General features: G+C 50.4%; 2 protein-coding genes and 1 pseudogene across 2 annotated transcripts in view; 1 reads left to right on the plus strand and 2 right to left on the minus strand.

Moving 5' to 3' along the window:
- The window catches only part of LOC144099473 (tubulin beta-4 chain-like), a 241,834-nt gene that overhangs the window by 200,599 nt on the left and 18,143 nt on the right, over positions 1-23,092 (minus strand). The window lies entirely within an intron of this gene.
- LOC144096836 (tubulin beta chain pseudogene) lies at positions 77-991 on the minus strand (annotated as a pseudogene).
- LOC144096838 (palmitoyltransferase ZDHHC20-B-like) lies at positions 1,265-3,475 on the plus strand. Its single transcript, XM_077629695.1, has 3 exons — positions 1,265-1,317; positions 2,077-2,394; positions 3,076-3,475. The coding sequence occupies exons 1-3, from the start codon at positions 1,265-1,267 to the stop codon at positions 3,473-3,475; spliced, it is 771 nt and encodes a 256-aa protein (XP_077485821.1).

Here is a 23,092-nt window from a genome sequence, read left to right on the forward strand (position 1 = left end):
CAACACTTTATTGAATAGCTAAAAACGAAAGCTCTTATGCCTCCACACAAGTAAAATGAAAAAAAAGTTATTCCGCCTACATCTGTTCGGACTCTTCCTCATCGTCAAATGTGGCCTACTGGTACTGTTGGTATTCGGACACTAGGTCATTCATGCTGGACTCTGCCTCGGAGAACTCCATCTCGCACATGCCCTCCCTGGTGTACCAGTGCAGAAAGGCCTTGCTGGGCAACATAGCTGCAAAAAATTTCATAACAAGGGTGCACGGTCACACTCCTAGAACTGCCCCCGAAGATGCGCTTTTCCAAAAAGTCGGCAGCAATGGGCACCTACAATGAAAGCATGTGCTTTTAAGAAGCACTTTCAAATCAAACACGATGGTTACCTGTAAACTGCTCAGACATTCGCTTGAAAAGCTCTTGAATGGCTGTGCTGTTCCCAATTTAAGTAGCCGACGTCTTCAGACCTCGATGCGGTATGTCACAGGCTGCATGCAGTCTTGACGTTGTTCGGTACCCATTCGACGAACGAGCCAGAGTACTTCTTTCGGAAGTTGGGCATCTGGTCATCCACTTCCCGCATGCTCATTCGGCCTCTGAAGACTGCAGCCACTGTCAAGTAACGGCCTTGGCGGGGGTCGCAAGCATCCATCATGTTTTTGGCATCGAACATCTGTTGCGTCAGTTCCGGCACAGTCAGAGCCCGGTACTGCTGGCTGCCGTGGGAAGTGAGCGGAGCAAAGCCAGGTATAAAGAAGTGGAGGCGCGGGAAGGGCACCAAGTTAACGGCCAGCATGTGAAGATCAGCATTCAGCTGTCCAGGAAACCTACAAGACCAGTGAAGAGCCCTGATAAATGCCAATATAGGAAAATCCCGATTGCTTAAGTTGAGTTGAGTTGAGTTTATTAACATTTTAGTTCTCAGTACAGAAAACTAAGGGCCGGGGACAAAAGGTACAAAACTTGTAGCTGGCTGGGTCCCCTGACCCCATAACAAAGTTGGTAGCGATGCACTCCGAATAAACAAATAATAAACTGAGGCTGAGATATTTATTCGCATATGACAAAATTCATTAAGAGGCTAATGTCTCTGCAGCAACGTAACGATATAAAATGGCTTGTCGTTGCACAGCGTGTTCTTTTAAAATATTGCATAGAAAATTGCAGTATTCCGGTATTCAGATAATTCGTGCAAACGATTTGGATGTGCACGAGACTTATCACGAAGAATTGCACTGATTTTCTGGCTGTTCGAAGTCCATATAATGTGGTCGGCCAATATATTCAATTATTACGACAGCAGCATTCCTCCAGAGAGGTAAGCCCCCCCCCCCCTCTCCCAACAGTCTCCAATTGCCTGCACTTAGGTCAGATTTCTGGAAAACGGCTCAATTCAATTCTAGGACGTTATTTATATAGAGCACAGTGGGGCCGTAGTGGGGCTCAGCTAGTTGGCTTCGTAGCCATTCGTAAAGAATTTCACTTCAGTAACCTAAAAAAATCCGCTCTCAACCGAAGTTGATTGTCTGACCACTGTTCATGAGCAAGATTAGCAGAATTGAGAGACTGCACAAGCTTTTTTGAAGCACCCTATCGCTCCTCGTTTGTACAACTTTATAAAGCAGCCAATTTCTATTAGTTTTAGATGTATGGACGGGTACACCTTTGAACAATGAGAAATGAGCAAAAAATAAACAAGAAATACAAAATTTATTATGTAAACAAGACTCAATAAATAATCAAACAAATTACAATACAAACTGGAAGGCTTGCTGCATCCACTTAAAATTGTTCAGTCCCTGATTTAAGCAAAATGCCGCAAGCAACGTGCTAGGCTGCCGGTCCGCGTCAGAACCTCTCGCGCATTAACGCAGTTACGGTTTTCCGCCTTGGTAGCTTTGCTTTGACCGAATATAAAAACAAGCTAGGCAGCACTGAGCCAAATGGGGTCGAACACTTTTTTTGTAAAGCAGTATTAACGGATATAAGTATCGGACGCGTGTGGCCGTGCTCAGGTGCCATTATACTATGTGCGGGCAAGCGCGCGAAGAAACGTTCACTTGTCGCATGTTCGCAGGTGCGTTGCAAAAATGGACCACCACTGCCCTTGGTTCAACAACTGCGTCTGCTTCAGCACCTACAAGTTCTTCCTGCTCACCATCTTCTACGTGGTGGCCCTGTGCGTGTTCGGACTGGCCAGCGCCACGCATCACGTGGCTGGCGCCTGGTCCAGCAACGCCTCCACTTACGTCGCACTCAACTGCACCTTCCTCTACGCGTTCGGCGTGATGCTGGTTCTGGTGCTTGGCTCCTTCCTCTACTTGCACTTCACCATGGTGTGCAACAACGTCACCACCCTCGAAGACCTGCTCCCCCATCTGTTCAAGGATGACAGGTATCGAACAAGCTGTCGACAGCGCAGTTTGTACATATTACACGTTTTGAGATGGCGTTGCTGACAAAAAGATTACGTGCAGATTAAGCCGATATTATGTTTTTATTGAACCTGGGTAGTACAGTAGAAGGAATATACTTTATTTAGACAGTAAATTAAGCGCAGAGCAGATGAACGGCTTGACTGACCAGGGCCAGGTGATCCTCTGCTAGAAAACACTTCAGCCAGACACGGCAACAGAAAGGGGGAGTGGGGGGGGGGGGGGTAATGGGGGCTTGGATGGCGACCGGATAAAAAAAAATGGTGCTCTAGGTTAGTATACAGGAAGGCATCTTGAGCTAGAGGGATCGGGAGGTAAGTGGTAGAGGTAAAGACGCGTCGGAGTGGTGAGAACATTGGCTTGAACCTTGCGAAAGATGTGGAGTTTGAATACATAGATGGTGGGATCTGGAGCTGCTCTGGTAGTCTGGTAGAATTCTGAGCATCCCCTGTGCTTGACTCACTGAGAGGAGAGGTCGCAAAGTACTAGAGCAACAGCGCAAAAACGACTTCCGCAGAAAAAAATATGCCACTGATTAGCGAGGACTCCGCGCGTCTTGAACGTTCACACAAAAGAAAGGCGACGACGTACACCATCTGAGGACGCCATCGGTGCTCTTTGCGCATCGACATTGGCTTCAGGGACAACATCGCCGAGGTGTTTGGCCAACGCAAGGCCCTCTGGTTCCTGCCGGTTTTCACCTCCCTGGGAGACGGCGCCCGCTTCCCCACGCGGCTGCACCCGGACCGTAACGTCTACGGGCCTCCCGTCTCGGTGGTGGTCGAGGAGCGCAGGCCCTCTGTTCCGGTCCCTCCGTTGCCCGTGGCGGACGAGGTCCCCGAGTTGCCGGTTCTGACCTCGTGCCGCAGACCCGTTCCATCGACGGAGGGCCCGCTAGGGGGCCTCACGCTTACTCCTTTCGTGGCGCCGCCTCGCGGCAGTCTCTCCTTTCTTCCTCCTACGACCATACCGTCTTGCCACCAACGGAAGCCGCGGCGTCTGTTCGGCTTTCTGAGAGCAAGAAGGATTTACCGCCGATAGTATTGGCACCGGCATTCCCTTCTATGGAAGTGCGGCGACTCTGTGCTACGCTTCCGTCTCCACAGGCTTCCCGTGAACACAGCTTCTACTGTGGCATGTACTGTCTGGGGGTGGGGGGAAGGGGGTAGGGAAGGAAGCATCAAAGTGAAGTGGAAAACGAACATATAAACAATCTTTCAGCTGCTTTAGCGTCCTTTAACAATCGTGACGATGTCATAGTGTGGCAGAATATTCTACTGGAAAGGGCCCTGGCGAATGGGTCGCAGCTTGCGTTTGTAAAATACCGATTTGTGCATTAAAAACTTGCTACAGCAAGATACTTAGAGCTCTGAGTATCGTGAAACAGCGACAACTTGAAGGGGAAGGTTACAGAAAACGTAATAGTCATGTGAATTAGAAGCAAGTGACATAGAATAATTGCATGTGTTAATGTCCTAGCTTAGATCACGGGGAGGAAACTAATTTGGTTCAGGATATCTAACAAAGAATTCATACCCCACGGGGCCCTCATGGTAACATTTGGACTCAAAGAGAAGGAAGGCGTGACGGAAAGCGACAGCAAGTGGGGAAATGAGTCGAATTTGCCCGGATTACATGACTGGTGTACGACAGGGCGAAATGATATTCGTAGGCGAGGCCTTTGTCCTTCAGTGGACAAAGACCAGGTTCTGATGAACTAGCTTCAGCACGCCCACCATCAGAGCTGCGGCTGCAACTTGCAAGGTTCAGGTACCTGTGTGTGTCAACAGGAGCCTGTTAGCGGTGACCTGTCGGCCGGTCGACCTGTGTCCGGTGTCTCCTAGAGCTTTGCTGCACTGTCGTCTCGACTGTCATCGGTTCCTGGTGAGGCCGTTCCACGAGTGAGGGATTAAACCAGGTTTTTTGTCCGGTGGGAATTAGGGCTGTTGAATTGCTAGGCTTTTGACCATAGCTTCGACCTTCGCAAGGGAAGCTCCAGCATCCTGGTTCGCCAGTGTGCGGTCTCAAAGCTTTCCTATGGAGTCTTTCAGTATTAACGGTTGCAAGGTAATTCTTGTGGCGATGGTCCCTATTGGAGATGGAGCCATTGAACTCGAAAACTCTCGTATCATTCAGGAGCAACTGAAGCCCGTGACAGCCGCCATCTGGAAATTTCAGAAGGAAGACCGTTTGGCAGGAGGGGTATAGTGTGCAAGTCTTCTGGTTTAGATTATGAGGCAGTCTTGCTCCAGTACGCATATTTCACCTTACTGCCCGTGAGACCATTTATTCCTTAACAGCTTGCCCGCACTAAGGGTTTATCCTTGAGCTTCACCCCAAAAGTTTCTCAGAATTTTCAAAATTCCGGTGTTTGGTATTCTGTCCGCCTTCCGTTGTAGAAGGAAGGCTGGTGGTTCACGGGTGCCCACAAAATCAGTTATTGCGTCTATTTCAGGGTCATTTTTCTTTGTGAACTAAATACCATGAAGAGACGACCAACCCCTTTGACCCCACTCCCCTATTCCGGTGTCCCTGGCTTACATACATTATTAGTCGAAGATTTTAGATCGTAAGGGGGTATGCTCCTCCTGGGACAGTCCAGGGCTGTAGTGGACTCGACTGAAAAGCCCTCGCGACTAGCGCTGCCGCATGCTCTGAGGAATGGAAAGGTTCAATCGTGTCGCTCTCAGAGGGTGAATCAACCGCGCTGTGAAGAAAGGGAAGGAGGCACGGCAAAAACGAAGTAAAATAGAGGCGCCGCCGTGGAGGTCTGCCCGATTAAATTCAAGCCCTTGCGTATTTCTCATTTGCTTTATTTCTTTCACTCTCTTTTCTCACTCATTTCATCCTCTCCCAAAGAAAGTTGTCTTGACTTTATAACTTTTTCTTCCCTGCGGTGTAGCTAAAAAAAGGAGATGAAAATTGGTTTCGGGGGGAAAGGAAATGGCGCAGTATCTGTCTCACATATTGGGTGACACCTGAACCGCGCCGTAAGGGAAGGGATAAAAGAGGAAGTGAAAGAAGACAGAAATAAAGAGGAGTCGTAGTGGAGGGCTCCGGAATAATTTCGACCACCTGAGGATTTTTCTCGTGCACTGACATCGCACAGTACACAGGCGCCTTAGCGTTTCGCCTCCATCAAAACGCAGTCTCCATGGTCGGGTTCGAACCCGCGAACTCCGGATCAGTAGCCGAGCGCGCTAACCACTGAGCCACCAGGGCGGGCGAAAAAGGGGCAGAAATTGAAAACTGACAATTGGTTTTCGGGAAAAGTGAATGGCGCAGTATCTGTCCCACATATCGGCGGTCACCTGAAGGGAAGGGATAAAGGAGGGAGTGAAAGAAGAAAGGAAGAAAGAGGCGCCGTAGTGGAAGGCTCCGGAATAATTTCGACCCCTGGGGATCTTTATAGCTTCTGGGAAGACTAAGTAATTTTCAAAAGTAGGCTTTTTCAAAAGCGGACTCCTATAGGATTGCGTATTTTTTATGACGGGACTAGTGTGCGGGCACCCAGCAAAATAGCCCCCAGGAAATATAGCCGGAATTTTGACACCATTGGCTAATTCTAGTCACATCACGGCACACAGCTAATGAAACGGCCCTGCTGAAATTCCTCTTCCATCTGTTTGCAGGCAGAATACACCCTGCGCAAAAAACTGCCGGTAATCAAACCTAATCCAAACAGTCATAATGCACGTTAACACCAGGTGCTCGAAATTTCCGAAGCCCTTCACTGCGGTGCGCTCAAAGACTGAGTCGCGTTGGGACGTTAAATAGTAATAAGGAAGTAAAAGATTTTTGCTAGCCCCTCCATCTGCCATCGATACTGAAGCACCTGAGCTGGGGCAGCGGAAATAAAGGACAGCAGGCAGAATGGAGAAATCAAATGAAAGAGGTGAGGGGACAGGAAGAGAGGATAGGGGGAGAAGTAATATGTACAGACTATTTACGCAGTAAGAATTGTGTCCAGGTTGTGCGCGTGATTAGTTCATTTTAGAGGAATCAAATCACACACGCGCACAGCACTGTGTTGGTTACAACTGGAGTGGGGCGTCCAGTTATTAATCGTTCAAGGTAGAACTCGCGGAGCGTTCGGTCACTGCGTGTAACTACGTGACGGAGAAGAGACGGGACGTCAAGCCCGTGTGTTCGAGGAATGCACAGAGGCTCACCAATGTTTGCTCACGAGTGCGTGCACTGCCCTGCGGCCACAATAGCATCTTGATGGAGTCTGGTAGTATGCCCTGCGCCCTATAGGACGCGAGCATAGGGGAAATGAAAATTATGAAAATTTCGACCGCCTGGGATCTTTAACGTGCACAGACATCGCACAACACACGATCGCCTTAGCGTTTTGCCTTGATAAAAACGCCGCCGCCGCGGTCGGGCTCGAACCCGGGAACTCCGGATCAGTGGTTAGCGCGCTCGGCTACTGATCCGGAGATGCCGGGTTCGAACCCGACCACGGCGGCTGCGTTTTTATGGAAGCAAAACACTAAAGCGCCCGCGTGCTGTGCGATGTCAGTGCACGTTAAAGATCCCCAGGTGGTCGAAATTATTCTGAAGACCTCCACTACGGCACTTTTCTTCCTTTCTTTCATTCCCTCCTTTATACCGCTCATTACGGCGCGGTTCAGGTGTCCAACGATATATGAGGCAGATAATGCGCTATTTCCTTTCCCCAAAAAGCAATTATTATTATTATTATTATTATTATTATTATTATTTTTATTATTATTATTATTATTATTTTTATTATTATTATTATTATTATTATTATTATTATTATAATTATTATTATTATTATTATTAATATTAATATTATTATTATTATTATTATTATTATTATTATTATTATTATTATTATTATTATTATTATTATTATTATTATTATTATTATTATTATTATTAAACGAAAATTGGGCGTTTTGAAAAGGAAATGGCGCAGTATCTGTCACATTACATTTTGGCTTAATCATTATTATTTAATCCCTCTCTTGATTATTGTTCTTACAATTTTTAAATCAAAACTCTCAGCCCTTTTCCGTTCATGAGGAAGAATTCACCGGTGTTGCGCTCCTACGTGCTTTTCCTTTTTATTAACTGCGGTCAGGTGAATAGCAACCCGATTCTTGGCCGATCCCCCAGTGTGGGTATGTGCCATCTTTTGATAGGCTAACAACTACAACTCGGCCGACACCTGAACCGCACCGCAAGAAAAAGAATAAAGGAGGGACTGAGAGAAGACAAGAAGAAAGCCTCCTAGGTATTTTTCTGGCGAATCTGCCGGCTTTCGGCAATATAGCTACTTCCATTTTACAAAGGCTGTACATAGCGGGACCATAAGAAACCCTCACCTACGGCACTGGGAGAAGTGGTGTGCTCGTTCGGGCTTCACCTGCTGACAGCGTTCGCAGAAGCGCACGCCCCCGCTGGGACCCCGCGTCAGCACGCCCCGGTTCTCCGCCAGGATATCGAGGAACTCTCCGCGGGCCTCGTCGTCGGCGCACTGCTCCAGCAGACGCTGGTCGCACTCGCTGAGGCCGAAGTAGCCTGGGATTGGCGGCACTGCGGTTACGGTGGTCTGCACGAACGACCAGAGGCACAGCAGCAACAGCAGGTGGAACACAGTGCTGAAGGCGAAGCGTTGCGCGCCGTCCTTGACCAGGGAGCCGCAGAACACGAAGATGTACTCGTAGTAGGCCCACATGAACAGGCCCGCCACCATGGCGACCGGAAGCCAGGCGACGAACTCGGGGTTGGAGCGGCGGCGGTGGGCCGACTCGGAACCACCCGAGGAGGTCGTCATCCCGAGTATAGGTGCCTGAAGTGGAGTCGCTGTCGACTTTCTGGAAGGTTGAATGCGGTTGATGGCAGCACGCACTGCTGCGATGTTGATGGGCGTGTCATGGGAAGAAAAGAAAGTTAATTCAGTACGAAATTCAAACCTGGCCAATAGCCGACCGTGGTTATGTGCCATCGCGCTTGTGGCAATATTAACAGCATCACAAGCGTTGTATACGGTTATGCCCATTAAGCCATTGTGCAGTCTTCGATCTCCAAGTTAACTGGACCCCTGTCGTTGCGTCTTACAATCTGTCAGCCTATATACTATTACTACCCCTGTTCCCTTCAAGACGTTACTGTCTCCTGCAATTATTTATTTGAGGCCAACCAACCAATCAGAACATCGCATGTGCATTTTTCCCTGAGCCTGAAGAGAGAGAGAGAGAGAGAACCAATTTATTGAAAATGCCTGCTGAATCGGTTAGGCTCCCTCCACGCAGGGAGGACAAGCTTTTACCTCAGCCTCTTTTTTGAGCCTGAATCTATCGATCATATTTGGCTTCACTGTAGCTGCTTCACCTCTCTGAGAAGAAGGTTGCTGGAGGTGGTGGTGGTGGAAACATTTATTGCCAAGCAATACAGAGGGGGGCAAACCCCTAACATGACACGAGGCAGCCCTTGGGGGCTGCCCTCGCAAGGCAAAGGAAAATCCTTGGAGGGATATCTGCTTAAGGGCATCGGTAATTATCCGGCACTGGTCAGCAGCAGCGGAGCTGGCCAGGAGAGCCTCCCAGTTTGACTCCGCCGTGGTAGGTGATGGAAGGCGTGGGAAGGTAGTACATGTGAGGAGTACGTGAAGAAAGTCTCCCGGTTTCCCACGGAGCTTACAAGAAGAGAGGAATTGATCGGGGTAGCGGACATGAAGGAGAATAGGGTAGGGAGCAGTTTGTGTCTGGAGTCGGCGCCTGTGGGAGGCCTGGGTTAAGGTTAGGGAGGGAGCCGGTGGTGCGTAAACGCGCCGGGTATCTCGGTAGTAGATAACAATATATTTGAACGTAAGCAAGACGCTCCTGGGATGGTGGAGAAGGTCCAACTCCGGCCCGGAAACTGAGACCTCGGGCGAGGGAGTGCACCTCCTCGTTACCCGGGAGGCCTGTGTGCGGGGGTCCAGATAAGGGTTACGGGGCGGGTGGGGTGCCAGATCGAAGCGTAGAGGACGAGCCGCGGTGCGGGATATCCGTCCTTTGGAGAAATTGGATAGGGCGGATTTCGAGTCGGAGAGAATTTTGATGGCAGAGGTGGCGATTGCCGCTTCCTCTGTAATTACCGATGAGTCTGTGTTGACGGATCCTGATGCGATTTGTCGGGCCTGATCATTACCGAGGGCGAGAATCACGCGGAAGCCCGACGAGTGCGCTGCCGCGTCCACGTAGGCTATACCTCGCAACTGTTGCCATAGAGCTTGTGCAGAGCTTTGGCGCGGGCTGCCCCACGTTCTCCGTCGTGCTCAGGTTGCATGTTCTTAGGGACTGGAAGGATGAGTAGATGGGAGGGTTGCTGGAGGAGCCCTTGCAGCATCTTAACCTTATTTTTAGCAGCCCGCTCTTGCTATAATTTGGCGTCATCACACTCAGGTTCAGCCACAATCTGTTTGCATCGCTGTTCAACATTTCTTGCTGGAATCTCATCGACTGCATTGCTAAACGTTATAATATTTTCTTTTCTATGCATTATCATATTTTGGCATAATAATTAATTGATTTTTGCTCTCTCTGTTCTGTTCATCCAAAATCTTATCCATTTTTAGTCCATGCCCTAACTGAGGTAGAAACCACCGCTGTTGTTCTCCCGCATGCTTTTCTTTTACCTGTTTATGTACAGGGGAATAGCAGCCTCTTCGTCCCGATTCGTGGCCGATCCCCCAGTGAGGGTATGTGCCATCTTTTGTAAGGGTAACAAAAACAATATTGCGTGTGATAGCACAGCGAATATTCAGCTCCGGTCGGCAGGACTAGCAACCCCCCGTGTACATGAAGGATGGCGCCAAGAGTTCTGGCTTACACCAAGACAAGCGGCATAGGCAAAGTCGTCTTTATCCTTGGTTGTCATTATTGGCATTACTATATATGACACATACCCACACTGGGGGATCGGCCAAGAATCGGGAGGCATACATTGCTATTCGCCTGTACATTTACAAGGCCTAAATAATAATAACAATATAACACAATGAAATGAATAAATAAATTTGGATTAAACGCACGAGCAAGTGCACCCCCGGTAGGTTCTAAGTCAAGTAGGGCATGGACTGGAAAGGAAAAAAAGATTTTGAAAATAAAAAAGGATAGCTAAAATATTTCAAAATGAACTAACCCAAAGAAAAGAAAATATTGTATTGTTTAGCAAGGTGGTCGATGAAACTCCGGCAAGAAATTTTACCTGCGGAACAGACCTGTGGATGAACTCAACTGTGGTGGAGTTGTGAGACCGATACTGCGCCATTTCCTTTCCCACTAAAACCAAATTAAATTTAAATGACAGCATGAGCGGACAGCTCAAACTAAGGCCAAGATGTTGCAAGGGCTCCTCCAGCAACCTTCTTCTCAATGAGGTGTAGCGGTGGCAGTAGAGTCAAAAAAGATATAGATTTGGGTTCGCGGCAAATTGCGCGGAGGGGAGAGAGCGCCAACCCAGACCTGTGGCGATATAAATTTAGAGGAGGGATACGGCAGCGCTGCCTCGTCAGAGAGACTTCAAAGTGCCGAGTTCTACAGAAATTCCAGGAGAATCTCACATGTTTATAACCCGTTGATGTTAAAAGAGACCCGTTTTCCGTTGGGAAATGACGCGGCAAACGTAGTCAGCTTCTGCTTTGTCCACCACTAGCGACTCGCCATGAGCGGAAAGTAAATAGTGGCGCTCGCATACACGATTTACCATTCCTGTTGTCACGGCGGCAGGTAACGCAATTGGAGCTCGGCAGATGGATGAAGAAAGATGTCTCCTCGTGTGAAGGTTCTGGTGGAGGTTAGATTATACGCGCTCAGACCGAATTAAGGCTCATATTTATGGGAGAACAGAAGCTCCCTCAGAGGTGCTCATATTCTGCCGAGAATGTTTCTTACGGGAGCACTAATAGAACAACATGATGTTCTTGCGAAATAAAATTGAAAATCGGTCTTTGAGGAAATGTAGTAGTAAGTGGTTTTTATTAAAATGATAATAAAAAGGAAGGAAAGATAGAAGCTATCTTACTTCTCGGCAGCTATCTTATTTAACCACCGTGGAAGGCCACGACGTGGTTGAGGTGTCTGCCGAGAAGGAGGTTGGGGTGAAAGGGAAGGGAAGCAGAGGGCTCCGGAATGAGCGTACGGGCGTCTTAACAGTGTTGTTGTTGTTGTTGTGCCCTGAACAAATGTGACAAGCCGAGCTGATCAAATTATATTCTGTTCGGTCTCAATTACGTATACAGCGGGCATGATAGACGCAGAAGTCCGCGAATATGGATATATTCCATTTATTTCCATCAAAGATGGGGGGGGGGCGAGGCAAAAAGCTGCGATGTTAAATTCATGTTAAAGTCATTCCTGCATTTGAAGATCTGATGTCGAAATTCGCAACGATTTGCTTACAGATCCATTTTTTGCAAAAAATCCGGCATCATCAGCGTCGGCGTTGTGAACGAAAAATCCTCGGAGAAGAAACCTAGGTGGGCCACCTAGGTCACGTGACCTTGCGGTGTCATCACAACCTGCCCACTGGATTGTGAACAAACTGACCGACGTGGCAGATAAATTAATGATTGGTCAGGAAAGGTCGCTCGAGAAAAGCAGCAGAGAAAAGTCCCACCGCAGCACATTCCATCGCTGTGGCGCATCACTTAATTACTGCACCACTGTGCCACGAGTGGTTTCAGGACTCCCAGGGATCTATGAATCTAAAGACGAGAATGACCGGTTCCTTATATATGGGCACTTCCCATTAACTCTATCACGTCATAATCCTAAGGCGGAGCTTAAATGCCCCTCCAATTTTCCTTATCCTAACCATATGCTGTGTCACCTGGGATAGCTGCCACTGGCATACAAGGACGGAACGAACCGCAAGAAGAATCCGTACAGAATCTACTCGTGGTATCTGCGTTAAAGCAGAGGCACTAATTAACAAAACTGTTCGTTCCTATAGGGCTAACATAAGACCGCCAACCAAGCGCACAGAACTCGAGATGACACTCAAAAGCAATGCCATTCACTGACCTATTTCTTAGTCTTTTGGACTCATTGGCGAATGCTACCGTACACGCTTGCAAGGAGGGAAAGTTTCACAGCGGTTTACCCATTACAACAGTCCGCGTAGGCTGGTTGGTTGGTTGGTTGTGTTGCGGGGAGAAATGACATGGCGAAGTATTTGTCTCATATCGGCGGACACCTGAACCGCGCCGTAAGGGAAGGAATAAAGGAGGGAGTGAAAGAAGAAAGGAAGAAAGAGGTGGCGTAGTGGAGGGCTACGGAATAATTTCGACCACCTGGGGATCTTTAACGTGCACTGACATCGCACAGCACACGGGCGCCATTTGCGTTTCGCCTCCATCGAAACGCGACCGCAGTGGTCGGGTTCGAACCCGGGAACTCAGGATCAGTAGCCAAGTGCCCTAACCACTGAGCCACCGTGGCGTCTGCCCGTGTAGAGTAAATTTCTAGTTACCATGCGCTTGGCTGTCGTGATCGTTGAATACGCGAGAATGAGCGACTCACTGAACGTTCTTACGCGCGTTACGTTTTGAGTATCGAGCTGTGTTTGCTGGTGACGAGTACACGTTCCATTCCGGTGTTGCACAATTCAATTGCCTCAAGGGTATGGCGAGTGATCAGCGCCCTGATTCACAAAATCATTAACGCAATTATGACGCCGTGTATAACAGTACGACGATTGTGTTCATGTTACGGGAGGGCGCACCTCGTCTTGTAGTGTGTTTGCGGCCACAGCAGACTGAGCGCATTCTACCTACGTTTGATCCGCCTCAAGTTAACGCCCCTTGTCTCCCGATTACGTGCAGCGACCCGAGCACGACGCTCCGCCTTAACCGTCCATCCATTTTTCTCGTCGCGAAGAAACTGATGTGCCACTGAATTCGCAGTCTGCTTTTTTTAACTGCGGTGGCCAATACTGCACGCCGAACAATCAGTGTCCGCACGGCAGAGGAGGAAGATGAAATGACTCGGGCTTTCATGTACGTCTTCCTCACCTCTGAGCACACAAACAACTACGTTGAGAAACCGGGGCCAATTTGTGGGTCAGTGCTGAAGGGCGCAACTGGGGAGGTGAGGGCTGTTCTATTTGAAGCTTGTATGCCTTCGACTTTCTTCGTCCAAATGGTGCGGTTCAGTAGGATTTTTTACGGTAAAGTTGTCGCTTGGGGGGTGAGCGCCCCCCCCCCCCCCCCTCCGCCCCTCAAATCGCGCCCGTGACGAGAAACCGTGTGATGTGGAAATAGCAGCTACGGGGCAGAAACGTGGAGACTAACGAAAAGTGTTCAGCTCAAGTTAAGGATAACACAGCGAGCCATGCAAAGAAAAATGATAGGCGTAACGGTAAGAGACCAAAAGCGGGCTGAGTGTTTGAGGAAACAAATGCGGGTTAATAACATTCTAGTCGAAACGAGGAGGAAGAAATGGGCTTGGCAGGGCATGTAATGCGAAGGATTCGCATTACACTGGATTCGCGGCCATGCCCAGGATCCACATAACATTCAAGCGGATGCTATGACTCATCTTCATACATTAGACGATCCGCCACCTTCCCCTCTTCCCCCAGATCCGTTCCTGTCCCACGTTTCCGATTCCGAAGTTCTGCGCCAGCGAACACGCGCTCTAATTCCTCCGTGTTCGCACCCTCTCCCCTGTAGTCTTACTCGGCAGGAGGAGGTATCCGTGCGCCGGATTCGGGCAGGGGCGGCTCTGACACCATCTGTCCGTCATCGGTGGCGTGCCAAAGATCTGCCACTACCTGACAGGTGCCCTCACTGTGGCGCTGCACCGGACATATGTGATGTGCGGCACTTGTTGTGGACGTGCCCAGCGACGGCTGCTATCAGGAAACGGCTCCTCAGGGAGGTGGGCCTGCGGTGGAACCGCGAAAGTGACTTCGTGAAGTGGACAATGGACAACCGCTTCATTAACAACCTCTGCGACTACCTCAGCGCAACGGTTCTTCACTCCTTCTTTTAACTTTCAATCCCGTGCATTCCTTCCCCCCTTTCCTTTTCAACTTATGCCGCATGGCACACTTCTCGAATAAAAAAAAAAATGTAATGCGAAGGAAAGATAGCCGTTAATCATTAAGGGTAACGGAGTAGTTTCAAAGAGAAGGCAAGCGTAGCAGAGGGCGGGAGAAAGTCAAGTGGGCGAATGAGATTAAGAAGTTTGCGGACATACGGTGGGCGCAGCACGATGTGAGAATATATTCTTTCGTACAGCGTATTAGAGAGACGTGGGAGAGGACTTTGCCCTGCAGGTGGCATAGTCAGGCTGATGACGATGATGCTTTAAGAGATAACTTTATGCACAGCAGGCTGTGATGGTTAAGGATGGGTCCTATCTCCGCATCTTCCTACGAAAAGTCAGAAGCTTCCATCATATATCTGTGAGCCTATTGGCATCTGTGAGTCCTCGTCAGGCAAAGAGCACTTGCATGCCCTTTGCTCTGTTATCCAAGGCCACCCGGCGTAGTGGCTATCTGTGGCTTTGGCGCTCAACTGCTCAACCCACGGTCGTATGTCCCATTCTAGCCAACACCGCCTCATTTTAATGGCAGCGAAGTGAAAAGTACCCGTGTGCTATGCGGTTCCAACACGCGTTAATTTAACTCAGATGGTGAGAAAAAATCCTGAGCACTCTACTACGGTGTGCCTTGGGTCGTATCGGGACGAAGAACCTCACATTGCCATACCTTTACTCAAGACCAATTTGGCTCTCCAATAATCTTTGGGAATAAATAAAACTTTTGAGGGCAGAGAGAGAGAGAAAAACTTTATTGTTGGAGAGGAAGTCGGGGCACGCCCCTGGGTCTCCGCACGACCCCACTGCACTCAAGTGTTTATGTCTTTAAGGTCCATAACACTGGCAGCCCGGCCGGTGGCGATTGTATGCACGGCCGGGTCCTCCGAGCGCAGCAGGGTCTCCCAGTCCTCCCAGGTCTTGAGGTCCTCTAGGCCGCGCGGGGGAGGGTCCGCCGGGCAGAGGTCGAGGATGTGGAGGGAAGAGGCGAATAGTTCTGGGCACAAGATGCAGGCAGGAGTGGGGAAGGAGGGGTGATGGTGGGCTAGGGTCAGGGGTGAGGGGAGTGTGTGTCTGTAGTTTGCGCCAGAGTTTGCGTGTTTGTTATCTAGGGAGCGGTGGGGAGAGGGGTAGAGCTGGCGCGAGGCTCTGTAGGCCTGCGTCATCTCGCTGAACGAGTGCATTCGCTCCCTCGCGAATCCCCGATCCGAGGCCACCTGAACCCGGTTTAAAGGACCTCGGGCTAAAAGGTTGGCGGCCTCGTTTCCGGGATTCCCGGAGTGCGCAGGCACCCATATGAGCTCTACACGACGGGGTGGGGGTTCATCGGGCGAGTCCAGTATGCCAAAAGCAGGGAGGTGGACTCAGCCTCGCGCAAAATTTAGAATTGCAGTTTTAGAGTCTGTTAAAATGTACTGGGCTTCTGTGCAGGTGATGGCAATTGCGATGGCGGCTTCCTCTGCAGCCTCTGGGGTGGTGTCAGGGGGGAGAGGTAGTTTGAGGAGGGCGGATGAAGAGCAGTCCACCATGGCTGCGGTTGCTTCGTCACCCGTGCAGGCGGCGTCCACCCATACGGCATCCGGCTCGGAGCCGTACACTCGGTGGAGTGCCTTCGCACGGGCTCTGCGGCGCTGCTCATGGTGGGAGGGGTGCATATTTTTTGGCAGTGGCTTGATGACCAGCTCTCGGTGAAGGGATCGAGGAATGGGGAGGAGGGTTGGGTTGTTGGCCGGTATTCTGATTCCGAGGGAGTCCAGGATATACCGGCCTGTGGAGGTCTGTGTAAGCCTTATGTATTGGGCCTGTCGATGGGTCTCCACGAGTTCCCCGATCGTGTTGTGGAGGCCCAGGCCTAGTAATCTGTCTTTGGGGGTGTTGCGGGGAAGATGAAGTGCGACTTTGAATGCCTTGCGGATCAAGGCATCCAAAGTATTTATGTCGTGTTTGGATAGTTCTAGGTATGGGGTAGTGTAGAGCACACGGCTGAGGACAAAGGCATGAACGAGGCGACAGAGGTCGCGCTCCTTCATGCCTCTATGATGGCCCGAAACTCTGCGGATGAGATGCTATATCGCGCCTGCAGCCTGCTTGAGTTTCTTGAGGGTGGCGGTGTTTTTGCCATCGTTCTGGATATGCAGGCCCAATACGCGGAGGGTGTCAACCTCCGGTACCGGGTCCCCATTCAGTTCGATGGCAATAGGGGAGCGGGGGGAGCGTTGGTTCTTAGGCCGTATGAGGAGCAGTTCGGACTTCTCTGGGGAACAAGACAGTCCGATGTTCTGTGCATAAGTTTGGGTGAGGGTGGCTGCTTCCTGTCAGGTGTTCTCTATGTCGCCGTCACTGCCGTGGGTGATCCACAGTGTGATGTCGGCATAAAGAGTGTGCTTAAGGTGGGGAATAGTTGCCAATCTTCGGGCGAGGGGGATGAAGGTGATGTTAAAGAGGAAGGGGGAGAGGACGGACCCTTGAGGGGTTCCGATACTCTGATGCGTGTAGGAGGGGGAAGAGAGGTTCAAAATGTACCTCAGCCGTGCGGTAAGTGAGGAATGCTTGAATGTAGGCGTACGTGCGCGCACCCACATTCAATGGAGATAGGGCAGTCATGATCGCCTGATGTTCGAAGCGATCAAAAGCTTTGGAGAGATCCAAAGCTAAGACTGCCTTTGTGTGACCAGGAAGAAGCGGGTCGAAAATGTCATGTGTGGGTTGCAGCATGGCGTCCTGCGCGGATAGATGGGGGCGGAATCCCACCATGCTATGCGGGTATAGATTGTTGTCCGCCATGTGCGTTGTGAGTCTTGCTAACACAACATGCTCGAAGAGCTTTCCGAGGCATGAGGTTACCGAAATCGGGCGAAGGTTTTAAATGTGTAAGTGTTTTGTTGGGTTTGGGCATGAATATTACCTTCGCGTGGCGCCAGGACTGCGGGAGGATACCCTCCCTCCAGCACTGGTTGAAGTATTGCGTATTTTGGGTGATCGATTGGTCATCCAGATTACGGCGCATGGAGTTTGTGATTTGATCGGCACCAGGTGCGGAGTTGGTTCGGAGAGTCAGGAGGGCCGCTCTGACTTCCGTCTCAGTGATGTCTGTGTCGAGTGTTGGATTGGCTGGTCCTGTGTAGGTGGGTAGAGGTGTGGGGGCACCCGGAGAGGTGTATGTGTTCTGAAGTGTGTTTATTAGGGCTCGGGATCGTCAATATGTTGGTGTGCGAGGCGTGTCACGTGGTGTTGTGTTGATGATTTGGTGTTTGTGGGGTCGATGAGGTGTCGGAGGAGTTGCCAAGCTCGTTTGCTGGACAGGTTTCCGGCGATGCCGTCAAATATCTGTCCCCAGTTGGATCGGCAGAGCTCCTCCGAGTGTTGTTGGATTTTTGTCCGCAGCGCGGCTAGCCGCTTTTTAAGTGTCTTGTTATATTTATTGCCTTTCCAGCGTTCCAGGAGGCTGTGGTAAGCCTCCCAGAGGTGGGCTAGGTGTGTGTCCAGGGTAGGGGTTTCGGTGGTCGTTTCAATGTGTTGCGTGTTGTGGTGAACGTCATGCTTGAGTGATTGCACACAGGCGTCGATGTCTGTGATAGAAGTGTCTGGGTGGGCGGTGCGTTCAGCGCGAAGTGCGTCCCAGTTAACCAGTTTATGTGTTGTATAGGAGTAACAGGGTGGTTTGTACGGGACAATGATTTGTATAATGTAATGATCACTGCCCAATGTATTTGAGTTCTGTTCCAGATAACACCGCGGATGTAGCGGCTCAGCGTCAGGTCCGGACTGGTGTCCATGCTGACACTGCTGCCGATCCGCGTGGGCATCTGAAACGTGTTGTGAACAGTGAGCTGGAGGTTCTGCAGGAGGTTCTGTGTATCCCCAGTCAGTATGCTGACTGTTGAAGTCCCCACCAATTAGTAGAGGATGTTTCCCTGCTAGGTGGTGTAGCTCTCGCAGAAGTGATTCTAACGAGGCCATCGGCTGGGACGGGGGGTGGTATATATTTGTTATAAAGATTGAAGGAAGTGTATGTGTGTTGTGTATAAGCTCAGTGATCACGCAGGGTGTCTCAGGCGTGATGTGATGAGTTTTATCGGTGAGGCTGCGGTGGATGAGTGTGGGCGCCCTGGGTTTGCTAGTGGTGTCTGAGTGCGTAGATGTGTAGCTGGGGAGGGTTGCCCGGTGTGCAGTCTCCTGGAGAAGAAGTATATGGGGAGTAGGCGTGAGGATGGGAAGGAGAAGTTGCAGAGGTGCGCGCTTCCTGGAAACCGCGGCAGTTCCAAGTTAAAATAGGGAGAGAATTAGTGTTCCGCCCCGCCATATTGGAGAGTCGGGGGGTTGAGGAGGGGAGTGAAACGGGCTTCAATTGGTATGTGTTCAGCAAAGGGGGTTTGTGCTTGCGGAGGTAGGGGGGGGGAGAGGAGGTGGTCTGAATTTGGGTGAAGCAATGGGTAAGGTTATGTTCCATGAGCTCCATCATCTTGGTAAGCATAGCGTCCATGCGCTGCTCAAGTTGTTCGGTGAGGGTGGCGGCAAGGTGATTGAATCTGGCCTCAAGGCGGGCGTCTAGCTCTTTTAGTTTGTGGTCAAATTTGGCATCTAGTGCAGCGAACTTAGCGTCTATTTCTTGGGGTATGGGAGGTGGTGTGGCGTGTGAGGTGCGCTGCTTCTTTGCAGGAGGGGTGCTCGAAGTGTCTGTGGATGGGATGTCGGGTTAACGAGAGGGGGTGCGGGTTGAGTAGGCAGAGAAGGGGTGGGGCGGCTTAAAAGGGAGGAGAGACGGCTTACCTCGTCGCGCAAGGCCCGGAGTTCCTGGTCTCTCGAATCTTCTTGGGACGACTGGGGTGGCGGGGGATTACGGGTGGCGTTGCCGGAAACGCGGTCTGCCCAAGTGAGACGTGAGGAGTTTTTGCTGCTGTTCTGTCGGTTTCTGGAACTTGACCGGGAAGCCGTCGAGCTGCGTCCGTTGGTTGTGCTTTGTTGATCACGGCGAGACAGCCGCGATTTAGACGGAGGAGAGAGAGAGCGTTCCTCGGGAACGCTAGTTTACGGCCCCGTGCTTTGCAGTTCCCAGTTCCGGTCATAAGTGGGCCCCCACAGAGAATGCACCTGGGGGTACATGATGGCAGATCTTCTTTGGGATAAGATTTCCCGCAGCGGGGACATTTATGAGATCTTGGGTGGACACACACATCCGCCCGGTGGCCTGGGACGCGGCAGTTCGTACAGGCGTCTATATGCCCTCGGTACGGTGTACACCTGTGGAGGGCTCTTCCATAAAGAATGGCACGTGGCACAGGTCCAGCACGAAAGTTGACTAGAATGGAAAGCGTGACCCCCATTCGGCGGACAACCACGATGGAGGCTTCCGGGTTGCTGGTGATGAGGTCCTTTAGAAGAGCTGTCGGGGTCTCATTCCAGTATGCATTGGAGATTACTCCGCGTACCGCTCCGTCCGGTGGCGCTATATAAGCTGCGACTTTGCTTGATGTTGGACCTGGGTTACGCGAACCAGCGCGAGTGCGTCAGCTTTTATGGGCGTGCTTACTGTGCACGAGTTGTTGACAGGGTGAACCCTGATTTGGGTACGCGTTGGTTCTTGAAGCTGGGACGCCGCTCGGACGATGGTTTCTCGTAGTAGTCGGGGCGGAAGCAGGTTCAGCTGCAGCCCGCCTCGAGACCTGAAGATGATCTTGTAGTCAGCAGCCGGGAGCGGCGGCTGCTGCCGCGAACGCTGCGAAGCTGCGTGCGTTGCTTGCAGGTGCGACTTGTCAGGGCCTACAGTAGGTGAGATGGCGGCACCGCTTGCAGACGCTGCGGTTTCCTGGCTTGTTGACGTACAGCGGTTCCTGGAGCGGGCAGGCACACTAAGGATGTGAGTCCAGTCCCTTGAGTCGTAGTCGCGGGGGTGAAGAATCTCTCCCTGCACCTGCACCTCCATGGTGGTGTGTTCACGGGGGCGCGACCGCGAGCGAGCGCGGACACAGGAAGAGGAGTCGTTCTCTGAGGGCACTTAAGTCTGTTTACGAGGAGGAATGGTGGTGGTGGTAGTGGTTTTATTAAAAATAATAGTAAAAAGGAAGGAAAAGATTTTTGCTAGCCCCGGCATCTGCCATCGATACTGAAACACCTGAGCTGGGGCAGCGGAAATAAAGGATAGCAGGCTGAATGGAGAAATAAAATGAAAGAGGTGAGGGGACAGGAAGACAGGATAGGGGGAGAAGTAATATGTACAAACTATTTACACAATAAGAAATGTGTCCAGGTTGTGCGCGTGATTAGTTCATTTTAGAGGAATTAAATCACACACGCGCACAGCACTGTGATGGTTACAGCTGGAGTGGGGCGTCCCGTTATTAATCGTTCAAGGTAGAATTCGCGGAGCGTTCGGTCACTGCGTGTAACTACCTGACGGAAAACAGACGGGACGTCAAGCCCGTGTGTTCGAGGAATGCACAGAGGCTCACCAAAGTTCGCTCACGAGTGCGCGCACTGCCCTGCGGCCACAATAGCGTCTTGATGGAGTCTGGTAGTATGCCTTGCGCCCTATAGGCCGCGAGCATATCGCGACGAGCATCGGATAATGCGGTACAGTGAAGGAGCAGGTGTTCTATTGTTTCCACTGCACCGCATCCGTCACACACATCACTCGTCGCGATTCCGTGACGCACCCGTCGTTCCCCGGGCCACACGCAGCCAATGCGCGCGCGGAGGATCATTCCACGTTACGACCACGTAAGTGCGCGACAGCCGTTGATGCTGTCGATGCGCTCTCCTCCTGCGATAAGTGTGTCGGGATGCTGCTTTCGCAGATGGTCGTGGATGGCCGCACGCACGTCCTCAAGCGCAAGGGGCAGATCACTGGCAGGTAGTTGGTGTGCAGTGGTCTCGAGGTCGTCAGCATCTTTGTTGCCGGCGATGCCGCAGTGACTGGGCACCCACTGTTCATGCACGGCACAACCTCTTGGCGCGAGGCGCTCGATGCGCGAGCGAATTTCCCGCGCTAGTGGGGTACCGCGGCCGTTATATTGCAGGCGGATGAGGGCGGCGCGGGAGTCGCACAGCAGAGAAATCCTGGGCGGCGGAGGGACGAGGGTGAGCAGCAGGTCCAGCCCGACGCAGTTTCCGTGGACGTCGATGTGACGGAACACCTGTGGCTCGGTATGACTGGGGAGCGAGAGAGAGAGACAAGGCGACGGAGTCGGCGGCGGCCACCTGCGGCACGAGAAAATTTCTGGGAAAGCGAAGAAGAACGCGCCTGCTGTCGAGTTACACCCCCTCAAGATACGTCCCAAACGGAATTTGCTTCGTTTGGGTTGTCACGGTGGGCCTAGAATTCGGCTTGCGGTGCGACATGATAACGCTTAAATTAGTAACTGCATGTTTACCTATTATTTAATTGTGGGTTTATTTCTACACCAGAATCCGTCGGGTTTTATTTTCCTACCAAATTCGGTGCACAACTCTCCCTGGATGAGTGCCCCTTGCTGTCGCAGTATATCGGGTGTCCCAGCTAATTTGGACCAAGGGTTAAAAAATAAATTATTAGAGGCAGGCGAGTGAAACCAGTTGCATATCGGTAACTGCCACCTTGCGCATCACAGGCAATTTTTGTTTCGAAATTATTTCATTTAATTGAGCTTAATTATTTATTTATTTATTTATTTAAATACCCTAAAGGCCCAAGTGGGCATTACATAGGGGGGAGGGCATGAAAACAACACAATACAGATTATTGGCACACAGTAGATAACAAATACAAAGAATAACTATATATACAAATTGCAAGTACACATCACTGCAGTCGCTGAAAGATACATAGGTTGAGCGTATGAGGCTTAATGCTTCAACAATACTGAAAATATCACGGTGAATTTTGTAGGCCAAGGTGCGATGAAAGTTTTGTTTGGAAATGTGATAACTCAGTTTCAGAAACTATGTCATCCGGTAACGAGTTCCACTCTGCCATAGATAATAGTAAGGGTGATGTTTGATATTTCAGTGTTCGTGCGAAGATGGGTTGCACTTTGTGGGAATGATCAGACCGGGATGAAACATGATGGGCAGGGGCGATGCGATCAGCTGTGAACGGGGAGCCATCGTAGTACAAGCAATGAAAAAACGACAAACGAGAGAACTTGCGTCGAGTGATAAGGTCGGGAATACTGATAGTTTGCTTCAATAATGACACACTTTCATACGGTGAGTATGAAGAAAGGATGAACCTCACAGCTTTATTTTGCACAGACTCAAGACGGTTAATTAATGAAACACTACTTGGACTCCATATTAAAGATGCATATTCTAAGGCTGACCATATGAGTGTAGTATACGCGCGAAGCTTTGTTTCGGGGTTGGCAAGATATAGACGACGTTTGATGAGTCCCAGTTTCTTAAATGCTTTGTTTGTGATGTGATTTATGTGGGTGTTCCAGCTTAAATCAGCACTGAGATAAGCACCTAGGTACTTAAAGCAATCCGTTCTTTCAACTGTATTCTCATTAATTGTGTAGACATTAGAAGGTATATTAGTGCGCGTGGAAAAGGTCATCAACATTGTTTTTTTGATATTAATTTCCATCTGCCATAGCTGGCACCATTCATTTAGGCGCAC

This window comes from Amblyomma americanum, chromosome 7, assembly GCF_052857255.1.
Source record: "Amblyomma americanum isolate KBUSLIRL-KWMA chromosome 7, ASM5285725v1, whole genome shotgun sequence".
Lineage (NCBI taxonomy): Eukaryota > Metazoa > Arthropoda > Arachnida > Ixodida > Ixodidae > Amblyomma > Amblyomma americanum.